We start from the raw sequence: 17,093 nt of genomic DNA on the forward strand, positions 1-17,093 counted from the left end.
AACATGTCAGATGATCAAAGATAGTTAATGAATGGGGCTATCACGTGACGTTGACAGGACCTGGCTAAGTTTCACCGTTTGACCGCTATAGGGCGTCAAAGTTGATTCACTTTTTTCAAACATTTTTTTAAATATCTCCAAAACGGTTTGAGTTAGGGTTGTGCAATCTTTATCTTGTATGCAACTCGGTAAAACGCAACTTTTGTTAAAAATAATTTTTTTTTGTAAAACTCACCGTTTGACGTAAAAAATTGAAAAACTAGATTTTTGACATTTTTCGAAGAGAAGACCACAGGATTTTTTTTTGGAAAATTTTTAATTTTAAAAATTGATTTTTTCTGCCTTTATAAATTTAGATTAATGATGGAAATGTGACGTGAGGTGTCATTTGTCGAAATGTCATTTTTTTAGGGTGCCACGCCCTGAAAACTGTCAAAAATGCATTAACTACAAGGTCAGGACAAAATGGCGGCACGTAGAACAAAACCGACTTTAAATTCGTTTTCCTCAGGTCAAATTTAGTAAAAAAAGTCACTTTGACAGCTTGAAATCCAATATGGCCGCGGTCAGTTTAGTAGGCCAGGCAAAACCGTCATTTGGACAAACTTTCGGTGCACTTTTCCAAAAAGGCGTCCATAACTCGCTTATTTCAAACATTCTGAGTAAACATGTCAGATGATCAAAGATAGTTAATGAATGGGGCTATCACGTGACGTTGACAGGACCTGGCTAAGTTTCACCGTTTGACCGCTATAGGGCGTCAAAGCTGATTCACTTTTTTCAAACATTTTCTTAAATATCTCCAAAACGGTTTGAGTTAGGGTTGTGCAATTTTTATCTTGTATGCAATTCGGTAAAACGCAACTTTTGTTAAAAATAATTTTTTTTTGTAAAACTCACCGTTTGACGTAAAAAATTGAAAAACTAGATTTTTGACATTTTTCTAAGAGAAGACCACAGGAATTTTTTTTGGAAAATTTTTAATTTTAAAAATTGATTTTTTCTGCCTTCATAAATATAGATTAATGGTGGAAATGTGACGTGAGGTGTCATTTGTCGAAATGTCATTTTTTTAGGGTGCCACACCCTGAAAACTGTCAAAAATGCCCTATTTACCAGGTCAGTGACAAAATGGCGGCAAGTAGAGCAAAACCGACTTTAAATTCGTTTTCCTCAGGTCAAATTTAGTAAAAAAAGTCACTTTGACAGCTTGAAATCCAATATGGCCGCGGTCAGTTTAAACCGTCATTTGGACAAAATTTCGGTGCACTTTTCCAAAAAAGCGTCCATAACTCGCTTATTTCAAACATTCTGCGTAAACATGTCAGATGATCAAAGATAGTTAATGAATGGGGCTATCACGTGACGTTGACAGGACCTGGCTAAGTTTCACCGTTTGACCGCTATAGGGCGTCAAAGTTGATTCACTTTTTTCAAACATTTTTTTAAATATCTCCAAAACGGTTTGAGTTAGGGTTGTGCAATTTTTATCTTGTATGCAACTCGGTAAAACGCAACTTTTGTTAAAAATAATTTTTTTTTGTAAAACTCACCGTTTGACATAAAAAATTGAAAAACTAGATTTTTGACATTTTTCGAAGAGAAGAACCACAGGAATTTTTTTTGGAAAATTTTTAATTTTAAAAATTGATTTTTTCTGCCTTCATAAATTTAGATTAATGGTGGAAATGTGACGTGAGGTGTCATTTGTCGAAATATCATTTTTTTTAGGGTACCACACCCTGAAAACTGTCAAAAATGCCCTATTTACCAGGTCAGTGACAAAATGGCGGCAAGTAGAGCAAAACCGACTTTAAATTCGTTTTCCTCAGGTCAAATTTAGTAAAAAAGTCACTTTGACAGCTTGAAATCCAATATGGCCGCGGTCAGTTTAAACCGTCATTTGGACAAAATTTCGGTGCACTTTTCCAAAAAAGCGTCCATAACTCGCTTATTTCAAACATTCTGAGTAAACATGTCAGATGATCAAAGATAGTTAATGAATGGGGCTATCACGTGACGTTGACAGGACCTGGCTAAGTTTCACCGTTTGACCGCTATAGGGCGTCAAAGTTGATTCACTTTTTTCAAACATTTTCTTAAATATCTCCAAAACGGTTTGAGTTAGGGTTGTGCAATTTTTATCTTGTATGCAACTCGGTAAAACGCAACTTTTGTTAAAAATAATTTTTTTTTGTAAAACTCACCGTTTGACGTAAAAAATTGAAAAACTAGATTTTTGACATTTTTTGAAGAGAAGATCACAGGAATTCTTTTTGGAAAATTTTTAATTTTAAAAATTGATTTTTTCTGCCTTTATAAATTTAGATTAATGGTGGAAATGTGACGTGAGGTGTCATTTGTCGAAATATCATTTTTTTTAGGGTGCCACACCCTGAAAACTGTCAAAAATGCCCTATTTACCAGGTCAGTGACAAAATGGCGGCAGTTAGAGCAAAACCGACTTTAAATTCGTTTTCCTCAGGTCAAATTTAGTAAAAAAAGTCACTTTGACAGCTTGAAATCCAATATGGCCGCGGTCAGTTTAAACCGTCATTTGGACAAAATTTCGGTGCACTTTTCCAAAAAAGCGTCCATAACTCGCTTATTTCAAACATTCTGCGTAAACATGTCAGATGATCAAAGATAGTTAATGAATGGGGCTATCACGTGACGTTGACAGGACCTGGCTAAGTTTCACCGTTTGACCGCTATAGGGCGTCAAAGTTGATTCACTTTTTTCAAACATTTTCTTAAATATCTCCAAAACGGTTTGAGTTAGGGTTGTGCAATTTTTATCTTGTACGCAACTCGGTAAAACGCAACTTTTGTTAAAAATAATTTTTTTTTTGTAAAACTCACCGTTTGACGTGAAAAATTGAAAAACTAGATTTTTGACATTTTTCTAAGAGAAGACCACAGGAATTTTTTTTGGAAAATTTTTAATTTTAAAAATTGATTTTTTCTGCCTTTATAAATTTAGATTAATGGTGGAAATGTGACGTGAGGTGTCATTTGTCGAAATGTCATTTTTTTAGGGTGCCACGCCCTGAAAACTGCCAAAAATGCATTAACTACAAGGTCAGGACAAAATGGCGGCAGTTAGAGCAAAACCGACTTAAATTCGTTTTCTTCAAGTGAAATTTAGTAAAAAGTCACTTTGACAGATTGAAATCCAATACGGCCGCGGTCAGTTTAGTAGGCCAGGCAAAACCGTCATTTGGACAAACTTTCGGTGCACTTTTCCAAAAAGGCGTCCATAACTTGTTGGGTATTCTTCAACCCATTTTCAGTAGTTGAGTCACCGCCTACTATACTAGAAAGCCTGGAAGGTGCTTGTCAAAAATTCCAATATGGCGGAAATAGTGGTGACAGTTTGCGTTTGTTTCTATTGTGGAAATTGAGTTTTTTGAGGATTAAATGAATGTTTACGATTTAAAATCAAAACTTGAGGTTATTTGCGTAAGTTGTTTTTGTTTGCTGCCGTTCATAAGTTTTTCAAGCCACATTGTAACAGCAATTCAGTGTACAAAAACCGGATCTAACTCAATAGTGGTTGAACACTTTGAAGTGGGATGATTTTACTCCAACACTATACTCAATGGTACGTACAAGTGCTTTCTAGTACAGTAAACTTATTAGGTACTTGTTACATGCACAGGTATGTGAGTTACATTTTAAAGCATCCTTCATTGTAAGAGCAACAAAAATAATTTTGAATGAATGTTCTTGGTAATAACATAAGAACCATTTAACAGTTTTGCTTACCTAGTTTCAAGGATTTACAGATTTTCTTGCATTGAACAGTGTTTAAACTAGTTTGCTGTGCGTTGTACTTTCCAGGACAAATTTTGTAACCAATTTGTTTAGGCTGGACTTGATTGTTTATAAAAAGCTCTATCTAATACATATCTGGATCAGGAATAAACCTTTTTCTGATTTTTCACTCACAACTTGCAATCAACTACACGAAACAATTAAAAAAAACATATTTTTTGCTGCATCTGCATACGTTTGTGTATAAAACGAAAACCGCTAACGCGGCCATTAAAAGTGACATTTTAGGCTTTCTAGTATAGAGGGCGGTGGTTGAGTGGTTGATTTTATTGTACAGGCTCAGACAAGAACAGAAGAAGAACGCCGATTTACACGCGTCGATACAAAAACTAAAGGCGGCGTTGTGGAATTACGAAGTTGAAGTAGCGAACGCAGCTCCGATGGAAGAAATCACCGGTCAAGTGAAGAGGGAGCTGGAGTGCGCTGCCCAGATCGACTCTAACATTTTGAACGCGGTCAGCGACCAGAGCTTGAGCTCCATCTCTGAAGGACAGGACACTGAAGTTTACAGGTAAAACAAAATTCACAAAGATTTGTGGGATAGTTTACTGTTTTATTTGATTTTGTAGGAAGGCTTTGACCAGACAAAAAAACCAAAACAAACAGTTGATGCGCAACAACGACCGCCTGGAAAAACAAAGGTTAGCGCTGGAGCAGCAGTGCAATCAGTTTGAGCTGAGAGCCAATGAGATACAAAACGAGTTGGACAAGGAGAGACTGCACAATCGTAGAGTTATGATCGAGGTTAGTTGCGTATACCTAATAAGCTAAACCAAGTAGGCATTGAAGTGGTTTTCAGGACGCCAAATTGATGGAACAACTCAGATTGAAACTGGAAGCGTCCATTGATTTCCAGAAAGCTTTGGAGAAGCTCCTGGAGGAGGAAAAACGCTGCCGCCGAATGTTAGAGATCAAGTGCGAAGAGTTGAAGGTTTGTTGAAACTTTATGGTAACCAGAGCTGTCGAAATTAAGTTTAAAGTTTTAAGTGTCAATAATTCACCATTTGATAGCCAATCAAAAAATAAGTTGACTTGCATTGTGTCATTTTTCTGAAAAACGTTTCCTAAGGAAGATACAGTCCTCCAAATTTCAATTTAAAAAATCGTTTTATAGTTTAAAACTGAACATCCAAGACTTGTGAAAGTCCAAATTTGTACTGAACAGTCTAAAAACTTTTTTACTACTAGGAATGGTCTTATGATTCGCTTTCTCAGACTGCCATCCTGGTTGAGTGTCTGAAACTGGCATTCAAGAACTAAAAAAAGTCCGGAAATCAAGACAAAGATTGTATTGTGCATGGAACTCATTTTTTACTACTAAAAATAATATAAAAGTTTACTTTTAATGCTAGAACTGACTTTACTAGGACTAAAGAGAGTCCAAAAGTATATTTTCAAGACTTTAATTGGTGTATAACTCAATTTTCTGGACTGGACAACAAGTCTAGAAGTAAATTAAATTTTCGGACTATTTTATTTCTAAAAGTTAGTTCTCAAGACTATTATTGTAGCATTTGGTACTAACATTTTTTACTTTTATTACTGAAGAAACTTGACTTTTGGAAATAGTCTTAACCTCGATTTTTCAGTCTTAAAAAGCACTAAAAACAGTCGGAATTTCTTAGAGGTGCTACAATTTATTGCACCTATGAGTGTAGAAGTCAATTTAATAGTGAAGAAGCTTGAAATAACATTTTCAAGATTATGGTCAGTGGATACACTGGCTTTTAGGCCTGATAAGTCAAAAACTTTGTAAAGATAGTCTTGAAACTCGATTTGAGGCACTGAAAACAGCCTTAAAACACTAAAAACAGTCTAGTTTATTAAGAAATACCCGAATTTTTAGCACTGAGGTGTCTAGAAGTCGATTTAATAGTGACAAAGCTTGGAATTCCATTTTAAGTGTATGAAGAATGTAAAAATTGTTTTTTAAGTTTGCTATGTCAATAACTTGGTGAAGATAGTCTTGAAACTCGATTTTCCAAGCTGAAAGCAGTTTTCAGAAGTCGAAGAAAATGAAAAGCAAAGTAAAAAGCACGAAAAGTTCGTTTTCAAGACAATTTTCATGAATCTAATGTCAATGTCCTGCATCTAAGACTATTTTCAAGACTAAAATATTGAAATTTGTCTTCAAATTATGAAAACTTACTTCAAATGCAAATTTTAAGCTTCTGATGTCACTTTTTATTAGTTCAGTCACATTTTGGGGTTCAAGTCAATTTTTAAGGTTTAAATGTATGAATTTGTAGTAACAAATTCTTGAAAAAGTACTTAGTTTTTATGTCTACAAGTCAATTTTCAGTATTAAAGTCTTTCAGTTTGTCTGGAAACTATGAAAACTGGCTACAATATTATTTTTTAAACTTCTTAAGTGAATTTTCCGTTTCCAAGACAATTTTTAAGTTGGGTTGGGTTAGTTTTGGGTCTTTGACCGTAATAACGTGTAATAAAGTGCTTGTTCCAAATTTGATCAATATTGCTCCAACAGTCTGACAGTTATGACAAAAAAAAAACGATTTTTTAAACAGAAATTTGAAGGACTGTATTTTCCTTAGGAAGCACTTTTCAGGAAAATGACATAATGAATGTCAACTTATTTTTTAATTGGCTATGGATTGGTGAATTATTGACATTTAAAACTGGACCACCCTGTATAATTCAATTATCAATTGCAAGTAATTTTAAATAGTAGCTGAATTACCAATTACTTCTGTAAAGTAATTGAACTAATTAATTCAACTATACTCACGAATTCTGTAAGTGGACATTTTCCTTTTTCGTTGAAAATTTAATTCCGTAATGTAATTTTACGCTTACTAGACATTCCTAAGCAAATATCTCCTTTCTGATGATCTTAAGGACAAAATGTCTCTCTAAAGTTTTGGTAGAGAATTAAACTAGCTACAATTTTTCCTCTTAGTGCTCCTTTCAGTTCTCAAACAAGAGAGTAGTTGAATTACTTTAAAATAGTTCAACCACTGAAAAAGTGTATCAAATACTAATTGAAAAATCAATTACAATTAATGTTTTTGAAAAATAATTAAATTTCACATTTTTCAGTTAAAAGTGTTGGATTAATCTAATTACATATTTGATTAGAAACCTACGAGTAGTTCAGAGTCGACAAAGTACAAATCTTTGCCCACTCAAGACGGCTTGGAGGTGGCGCGGCTCAAACAAGATTTGGAAACGATCAAGGAGGAGAAGAATAAATGGTGCAAAGAAGTGAAGACGCTCAGATTGGAGAACGAAGAGTTGAAGAGCGACATTAAGTATGCGCAGCAGATGTTGGCGTTGGAGACGGAAAGAAATCGGGCGCACGAAGAAAAATTCCGAGTTTTGACGGAGAAGGAGAAGAGTTTGCACGATGAATTGCTGAAAAAAACGGTTCGAGTTGGAGATTAAAGAGCGCGAAATGGAGGAGAGAAAGATTAAAATGGTAAGTTGACTGTTTATCAAGCTCTTTACTGGAGTAAGAAAAATTAATTTCATAAAATTATTCATACGAAGTCAACAATTAGATTGGGAACTTTCAAGGTATAGCAGCAATATTAAAAGCATTATTTAGTAACAATAAAAACTATATAATTTTATTGAATTCGAGGTCAATCATTATTTTAGAAGTCGTTATCAAGACTGGTCTAACTGTCAGGGATTGCTTCTGCGAACAGACCTAATAACTTTAGTTGCACTTCATAAAGGTGAAAATGGGCGGCGTTGTCAATGTTATAATATTATTTACTTTCAAATGTGAGATCTAATGTCAGAACCGTGTTTGTTTACATTTGGAATTGCATTTACAGAAAGGTCTGAGTGGTTTTTACTGTTTTAATTAAACTTCTGGGGTATTGGGAGTGAGGGAAGCTTAATTTAAATGGAGAAATGTTTATTTCCGTAGTTTTTCAGATAGGGGCTTAACAATTCAATGTTTTTTATTGGTTGAATAAGCTTACTCGTGCTAGTAAATGGTAATACTTAGCTTTAGTACTGCAGACACATTTTTAGATCAAACTATAGATGCAAGTTTTACACAAAAATCTAATAGAATAAAGTTATTTGGAGCCAGTATTCGACAGTTCTGGCATAACAGACAGCTGCGTGGCAGATTGTTGGAATGTTGTTTGTCCACAAGTAAACCGTTTAATGACCACAGGAACGTAAAATAGGATCACAAGTCACAACAAGTTTCAAAAACGCTGATATTTACGTCAAACTTTGACACTTCGAGACGTTTAACGATCGGGTGAGATTACCGGTGATCGGAATAGCTCGGTAGCAGAAAATAGACGACAACATTGCGCACTATTGCAAACATATTTTAAGGCGGGTAATTTAAATTTCCGTATCTATGTAACGTTATTGTCCAGTAAGTTCGGTTGGCAATAGAATCACCTGAGTTAAGCTTGGTTCACATGAATCCGGAACATTCGGACAGCGGAATGCGGACAGCGGAAAATCGTTCAGCCAATCAGCGTTCTGTCCGTCTATCCGGACCGGATTGCATATTTTGATATTTTCCGCGCGTAAACGTCGTAATCATGACATTCATGACAGTGACAGAAAACAAAACAGAAACAGCAAAGCAAATATGTCCGTGGAGATGAACGAAAACGATTTTAACACTACGCTAATTGATTTTGTCCAAAGTTACCCGATTTTGTGGGATTCTAAGCACCCTCAACACAAGGATAATATTGCCTTGAAGAGGGCTTGGCTTCAGATTGCCAATCGAATGAAAACTTGAGAGAAAAGCGCTGTCAAAGTTTGAACTGGCAGAAACACAGTTTGAAAAGAGAGTCAGCGACAAAATCGTCTGTTAAACTCACTTGGAGTGAGAAAATGACAGTTTTATCCACATTTTTGGAATCCTCATTAAATTTCCTATCCAACAGTCTAAAAAAACACTAAAAAATCGAGTATAGTCAGTTAGAAAAACAGTGTCAAAGTTTGAACTACCAGAAACACAGTTTGAAAGGACAGTAAAGGACAAAATCGCCTGTAAAACCCACTTGTAGTGTGAAAATGACAGTTTTAAGCACATTTTTGGAATCCTTATTAAATTTCCTATCCAATAGCCTAAAAAAATATCACTAAATTCGGTACAGTCAGGGAGAAAAGTGCTGCCAAAGTTTGAAAACACAGTCAGCGACAAAATCGTCTGTTAAACTCACTTGAAGTGAGAAAATGACAGTTTTAAGCACATTTTTGGAATCCTCATTAAATTTCCTAACCACTAACCTAAAAAAACACTACCAAATTGAGTACAGTCAGAGAGAAAAACAGTGTCAAAGTTTGAACTAACAGAAACATAGTTTGAAAGGACAGTCAAGGACAAAATCGCCTGTAAAACCCATTTGTGGTGTAAAAATGACAGTTTTAAGCACATTTTTGGAATCCTCATTAAATTTCCTATCTACTAACCTAAAAAAACACTAAAAAATCGAGTATAGTCAGTTAGAAAAACAGTGTCAAAGTTTGAACTGCCAGAAACACAGTTTGAAAGGACAGTCAGAGACAAAATCGCCTGTAAAACCCACTTGGAATGAGAAAATGACAGTTTTAAGCACATTTTTGGAATCCTCATTAAATTTCCTATCTACTAACCTAAAAAAACACTACCAAATTGAGTATAGTCAGTTAGAAAAACAGTGTCAAAGTTTGAACTGCCAGAAACACAGTTTTAAAGGACAGTCAGAGACAAAATCGCCTGTAAAACCCACTTGGAATGAGAAAATGACAGTTTTAAGCACATTTTTGGAACCCTCATTAAATTTCCTATCTACTAACCTAAAAAAACACTAAAAAATCGAGTATAGTCAGTTAGAAAAACAGTGTCAAAGTTTGAACTGCCAGAAACACAGTTTGAAAGGACAGTCAGAGACAAAATCGCCTGTAAAACCCACTTGGAATGAGAAAATGACAGTTTTAAGCACATTTTTGGAATCCTCATTAAATTTCCTATCTACTAACCTAAAAAAACACTACCAAATTGAGTATAGTCAGTTAGAAAAACAGTGTCAAAGTTTGAACTGCCAGAAACACAGTTTGAAAGGACAGTCAGAGACAAAATCGCCTGTAAAATCCACTTGGAATGAGAAAATGACAGTTTTAAGCACATTTTTGGAATCCTCATTAAATTTCCTATCTACTAACCTAAAAAAACACTACCAAATTGAGTATAGTCAGTTAGAAAAACAGTGTCAAAGTTTGAACTACCAGAAACACAGTTTGAAAGGACAGTAAAGGACAAAATCGCCTGTAAAACCCACTTGTAGTGTGAAAATGACAGTTTTAAGCACATTTTTGGAATCCTTATTAAATTTCCTATCCAATAGCCTAAAAAAATATCACTAAATTCGGTACAGTCAGGGAGAAAAGTGCTGCCAAAGTTTGAAAACACAGTCAGCGACAAAATCGTCTGTTAAACTCACTTGAAGTGAGAAAGTGACAGTTTTAAGCACATTTTTGGAATCCTCATTAAATTTCCTAACCACTAACCTAAAAAAACACTACCAAATTGAGTACAGTCAGAGAGAAAAACAGTGTCAAAGTTTGAACTAACAGAAACACAGTTTGAAAGGACAGTCAAGGACAAAATCGCCTGTAAAACCCATTTGGAATGAGAAAATGACAGTTTTAAGCACATTTTTGAAACCCTCATTAAATTTCCTATCTACTAACCTAAAAAAAACACTAAAAAATCGAGTATAGCCAGTTAGAAAAACAGTGTCAAAGTTTGAACTAACAGAAACACAGTTTGAAAGGACAGTCAAGGACAAAATCGCCTGTAAAACCCATTTGGAATGAGAAAATGACAGTTTTAAGCACATTTTTGGAATCCTCGTTAAATTTCCTATCTACTAACCTAAAAAAACACTAAAAAATCGAGTATAGTCAGTTAGAAAAACAGTGTCAAAGTTTGAACTGCCAGAAACACAGTTTGAAAGGACAGTCAGAGACAAAATCGCCTGTAAAACCCACTTGGAATGAGAAAATGACAGTTTTAAGCACATTTTTGGAATCCTCATTAAATTTCCTATCTACTAACCTAAGAAAACACTAAAAAATCGAGTATAGTCAGATAGAAAAACAGTGTCAAAGTTTGAACTACCAGAAACACAGTTTGAAAGGACAGTAAAGGACAAAATCGCCTGTAAAACCCACTTGTAGTGTGAAAATGACAGTTTTAAGCACATTTTTGGAATCCTCATTAAATTTCCTAACCACTAACCTAAAAAAACACTACCAAATTGAGTACAGTCAGAGAGAAAAACAGTGTCAAAGTTTGAACTAACAGAAACATAGTTTGAAAGGACAGTCAAGGACAAAATCGCCTGTAAAACCCATTTGTGGTGTAAAAATGACAGTTTTAAGCACATTTTTGGAATCCTCATTAAATTTCCTATCTACTAACCTAAAAAAACACTACCAAATTGAGTAGTCAGTTAGAAAAACAGTGTCAAAGTTTGAACTGCCAGAAACACAGTTTGAAAGGACAGTCAGAGACAAAATCGCCTGTAAAAGCCACTTGGAATGAGAAAATGGCAGTTTTAAGCACATTTTTGGAATCCTCATTAAATTTCCTATCTACTAACCTAAGAAAACACTAAAAAATCGAGTATAGTCAGTTAGAAAAACAGTGTCAAAGTTTGAACTGCCAGAAACACAGTTTGAAAGGACAGTCAGAGACAAAATCGCCTGTAAAATCCACTTGGAATGAGAAAATGACAGTTTTAAGCACATTTTTGGAATCCTCGTTAAATTTCCTATTCAGTTACTTCGAAAAACCGTATAAAATGTGGTACAGTCTGGGAGAAAAGCAGTGTCAAATTTTGAACTAAAAGAAACACAGTTCGGAAGGACAGTCAGGGACAAAATCGCTGGTAAAACCCACTTCAAGTGAGAAAATGTTTGATTTAAGTTCATTTTTGGAATTCTCATTAAATTTCCTATCTACTAACCTAAAAAAACACTATCAAATTGAGTACAGTCAGAGAGAAAAACAGTGTCAAAATTTGAACTGCTAGAAACACAGTTTGAAAGGACAGTCAAGGACAAAATCGCCTGTAAAACCCATTTGTGGTGTGAAAATGACAGTTTTAAGCACATTTTTGAAATCCTCATTAAATTTCCTATCCAATAGTCTAAAAAAACACTAAAAAATCGAGTATAGTCAGTTAGAAAAACAGTGTCAAAATCTCCTGGGATATCAGTATACAGTAGTGTATGTAAATATAGATATATTATTGCGTTTTGTTAAAAGCTTCTGCGCAAATTTGCGTATAATTTTCATACGTTTCTAAAGTTGCGTATGGTCAAAAATAGACCCCCTGTGCCCTAATAACATAATGTTTGATTGATAAAAAGTTTTAGGGTCAAATTTATATTATTTTAGGACGAATTGGAACAAGAGAAAACCGTCCTCGAGAAGCAAAAATCTAAGCTGGTTAATGCCCTTAAAACCCAGAGTCAAATGCCACCCCCAGCACCAGACAGTGCGCATATAGTTCCTGAGCAGTTGGCCAACCTAATTGCCGAATTGAAACAAAAGTCCGACGAGAACAAAAAACGGTTGGAACACATCGAGAAGATCGAAAAGGAAAAAGCGGAGCTCGAGAAGCAGCTGAGAGCCGAAGTGAAGAAGAATGTCGATGGAAATATGCCGTATGCAGACTTAGTGGCCCGAGTATGTTTTTTGTTTTTAATGTTTTGTGAAAACTGTCTAATCATGTTTGCAGTGCAATTATCTGTTTGCAAAAAGCCTGAAATTGGAGAGCGTGCGAAAAGCACTAACCTGGCAGAAACGCTACCTAGTGGACTACGTGAAAAGTTACCAAACCCAATTTTCTATCGGTATTTTACCCAATCAACCGCACGACACGCACTGTCTAAGACACCGACATTCACCACTCACCTACTTCAGGTTGGACAGGAAAATCTAAATGGGCCTGTCCCACAATGTTTTTTTATTTCATAACTACAAAGACGGATTGAAAATATTAAACCCGTATTTTTTTGTTTTCAAAAATATTAAGTCTAAATAGAAAAAAAATGATGATAAAAACTACATTAATCTCATGTTTTAAACGCCCGCCGCCGGTGACGTACTACACTATCAACCAATCAGCGACAAGAAGTGAAACAGATGGCGTGCAACAGCCAATAAAATCGCCCAGAATTACGTACGTCACATGCGCGCCAAAACAGATCTTTTAAATTTAATGGACAAATTCAAACTAATGTAGGAACATTTACGACCATAATTTTTTCTTCTAGAATATGAAAAATTAGTTTTTTGATCCTATTCTTTCGATTCCAGTCGTTAAAACAAAAATTTATTATATGTGGGATAGGCCCATTGTCGAGCAGCTTTTTTAGGGTTAAAATTTGTAGGGCTGCAGTACAAGCCGTAATCTCTATACACCGGATGAAGTTTCTGGTGCGCAGATGGCACACAGGAAAACGTAAATACGACAAAATTAACGCGCGCCATTACCGCACCTCAACGGAACAGTATTTGCGCGAAAATCAGGGAGCCAATTTTCAAGTCGGTCAGCCGGTGTCCAATCAGATTTTTTTCCAAAACGCCAATACGGCAAGTGTTAAGTAAGTTCAATTTGATTTCAGTGTAATTTGTTTAATTATTTTTCAGTTCAACCCCAACAATCCATTCAGAGTGGACAGTTACCACGATGAATCTAGGACAGCTTCTCCAGTTTTGCGCGACATTCCATGGTCTGGAAATTCGCCCCCCTCTAAAGATTATCAACACTCTAGAATAGGGTTAGTGCTTTTTTCTTACTGTTAAGTAATAGATTTATAACAATTTGTGAATTTTAGAGCACGAGAGACTTATGCTCCTTTACGTGCTCCTGAACTACTAACGCAGCTGCATGAGCGTGTCGAACAGGTTCAAGAACGGCTGAGCTTACCTTTGCGAGCCGATCCCACTTAGAATTCGTTTTTTGTCTGTGTTATTTCGTTTTTGGTTCAGTTTACCGATTTTTTTGATTTCTGTGATTTACGTTGAGTTTAATGGCAGAATGTAGGTGAAAGTTTTCGATAAGGAGAATCTAAGTCATTTTAGTTTAAGGGTTTTTTTAGGGCGCGTTTAAGAATAAACAGTTAGTTTTTTTTATGGTTGTTTTACTATATCGTTGTCCAGGGACGATTTTGGAAATTGAATAAACAAGCATTTACTTAGGTATGTTTTAGTGTAACTGTCAACCTGAGTTTTCCCAGATCCAATCTTATCTCTTGGATTTTAGCGAAAGGTCCTGTTGTAAAGCTAGTCAGATGTCAATGTGTTTGCAATTTTTGACACTTTCATTTGCCAACTTCGGCCAGGTTTGTGTTATCGATTGACAGGGAAATTGTAACGCCGCGATGACGTAATCTCACAAAGTAATAATATAACCAACTGTCAAATTATATAGTGTGACATTATCATTCGTTCTGCACAGTCTGTTGAATCGAACAAAGAAAGAATTGATTGATATTTCGAGAGTTCCATTTTATTCATTGTAGATTTCTCTCACCATTTATGAGTGACACAGCTGCGGAATGGTTGACGGAATAGTGATAATACAAGTGGGTTTTACAGGCGATTTTGTCCTTGATTGTCCTTTCAAACTGTGTTTCTAGCAGTTCAAATTTTGACACTGTTTTTCTAACTGACTATAATCGATTTTTTAGTGTTTTTTTAGACTATTGGATGGGAAATTTAATGAGAATTCCAAAAATGTGCTTAAAACTGTCATTTTCACACCACAAATGGGTTTTACAGGCGATTTTGTCCTTGACTGTACTTTCAAACTGTGTTTCTGTTAGTTCAAACTTTGACACTGTTTTTCTCTCTGACTGTACTCAATTTGGTAGTGTTTTTTTAGGTTAGTGGATAGGAAATTTAATGAGGATTCCAAAAATGTGCTTAAAACTGTGATTTTCTCACTCCAAGTGAGTTTAACAGACGATTTTGTCGCTGACTGTCTTTTCAAACTGTGTTTCTGCCAGTTCAAACTTGGGCAGCACTTTTCTCCCTGACTGTACCGAATTTAGTGATATTTTTTTAGGCTATTGGATAGGAAATTTAATAAGGATTCCAAAAATGTGCTTAAAACTGTCATTTTCACACTACAAGTGGGTTTTACAGACGATTTTGTCCTTGACTGTCCTTTCAAACTGTGTTTCTAGCAGTTCAAATTTTGACACTGTTTTTCTAACTGACTATACTCGATTTTTTAGTGTTTTTTTAGACTATTGGATGGGAAATTTAATGAGAATTCCAAAAATGTGCTTAAAACTGTCATTTTCACACCACAAATGGGTTTTACAGGCGATTTTGTCCTTGACTGTACTTTCAAACTGTGTTTCTGTTAGTTCAAACTTTGACACTGTTTTTCTCTCTGACTGTACTCAACTTGGTAGTGTTTTTTTAGGTTAGTGGATAGGAAATTTAATGAGGATTCCAAAAATGTGCTTAAAACTGTGATTTTCTCACTCCAAGTGAGTTTAACAGACGATTTTGTCGCTGACTGTCTTTTCAAACTGTGTTTCTGCCAGTTCAAACTTGGGCAGCACTTTTCTCCCTGACTGTACCGAATTTAGTGATATTTTTTTAGGCTATTGGATAGGAAATTTAATAAGGATTCCAAAAATGTGCTTAAAACTGTCATTTTCACACTACAAGTGGGTTTTACAGACGATTTTGTCCTTGACTGTCCTTTCAAACTGTGTTTCTAGCAGTTCAAATTTTGACACTGTTTTTCTAACTGACTATACTCGATTTTTTAGTGTTTTTTTAGACTATTGGATGGGAAATTTAATGAGAATTCCAAAAATGTGCTTAAAACTGTCATTTTCACACCACAAATGGGTTTTACAGGCGATTTTGTCCTTGACTGTACTTTCAAACTGTGTTTCTGTTAGTTCAAACTTTGACACTGTTTTTCTCTCTGACTGTACTCAACTTGGTAGTGTTTTTTTAGGTTAGTGGATAGGAAATTTAATGAGGATTCCAAAAATGTGCTTAAAACTGTGATTTTCTCACTCCAAGTGAGTTTAACAGACGATTTTGTCGCTGACTGTCTTTTCAAACTGTGTTTCTGCCAGTTCAAACTTGGGCAGCACTTTTCTCCCTGACTGTACCGAATTTAGTGATATTTTTTTAGGCTATTGGATAGGAAATTTAATAAGGATTCCAAAAATGTGCTTAAAACTGTCATTTTCACACTACAAGTGGGTTTTACAGACGATTTTGTCCTTGACTGTCCTTTCAAACTGTGTTTCTAGCAGTTCAAATTTTGACACTGTTTTTCTAACTGACTATACTCGATTTTTTAGTGTTTTTTTAGACTATTGGATGGGAAATTTAATGAGAATTCCAAAAATGTGCTTAAAACTGTCATTTTCACACCACAAATGGGTTTTACAGGCGATTTTGTCCTTGACTGTACTTTCAAACTGTGTTTCTAGCAGTTCAAATTTTGACACTGTTTTTCTAACTGACTATACTCGATTTTTTAGTGTTTTTTTAGACTATTGGATAGGAAATTTAATGAGAATTCCAAAAATGTGCTTAAAACTGTAATTTTCACACCACAAATGGGTTTTACAGGCGATTTTGTCCTTGACTGTCCTTTCAAACTGTGTTTCTGTTAGTTCAAACTTTGACACTGTTTTTCTCTCTGACTGTACTCAATTTGGTAGTGTTTTTTTAGGTTAGTAGATAGGAAATTTAATGAGGATTCCAAAAATGTGCTTAAAACTGTCATTTTCTCACTCCAAGTGAGTTTAACATACGATTTTGTCGCTGATTGTGTTTTCAAACTTTGGCAGCACTTTTCTCCCTGACTGTACCGAATTTAGTTATATTTTTTTAGGCTATTGGATAGGAAATTTAATAAGGATTCCAAAAATGTGCTTAAAACTGTAATTTTCACACTACAAGAGGGTTTTACAGACGATTTTGCCCTTGACTGTCCTTTCAAACTGTGTTTCTAGCAGTTCAAATTTTGACACTGTTTTTCTAACTGATTATACTCGATTTTTTAGTGTTTTTTTAGACTATTGGATAGGAAATTTAATGAGGATTCCAAAAATGTGCTTAAAACTGTCATTTACACACCACAAATATATAAATAAGCATTTTTTTTTAAATCTCAGTTAAGCAACATTAACAAATTTTCGTTAGCAAAACGAAACGTTGGGACAACTATTTTGGGTTCCGTTTTAACGCAAAATATCTCAAAACGGTC

At 35.0% G+C, this 17,093-nt stretch overlaps 1 protein-coding gene across 1 annotated transcript in view; it reads left to right on the top strand.

Annotated features, from left to right (window-relative positions):
• LOC145734218 (uncharacterized) overlaps positions 1-13,973 on the top strand; it is a 34,137-nt gene extending 20,164 nt beyond the window's left edge. Inside the window, 10 exon segments of the mRNA XM_081987501.1 lie at positions 4,115-4,348; positions 4,407-4,581; positions 4,637-4,768; positions 6,937-7,215; positions 7,217-7,276; positions 12,233-12,523; positions 12,576-12,760; positions 13,231-13,432; positions 13,490-13,620; positions 13,678-13,973. Of these exon segments, the coding sequence (XP_081843627.1) occupies positions 4,115-4,348; positions 4,407-4,581; positions 4,637-4,768; positions 6,937-7,215; positions 7,217-7,276; positions 12,233-12,523; positions 12,576-12,760; positions 13,231-13,432; positions 13,490-13,620; positions 13,678-13,792 (1,804 nt within the window). The 3' untranslated portion in view covers positions 13,793-13,973.
• Positions 13,974-17,093: the final 3,120 nt, after the last annotated feature.

Source organism: Ips typographus, linkage group LG1, assembly GCF_016097725.1.
Source record: "Ips typographus isolate SLU linkage group LG1, UJ_Ityp_2.0, whole genome shotgun sequence".
Lineage (NCBI taxonomy): Eukaryota > Metazoa > Arthropoda > Insecta > Coleoptera > Curculionidae > Ips > Ips typographus.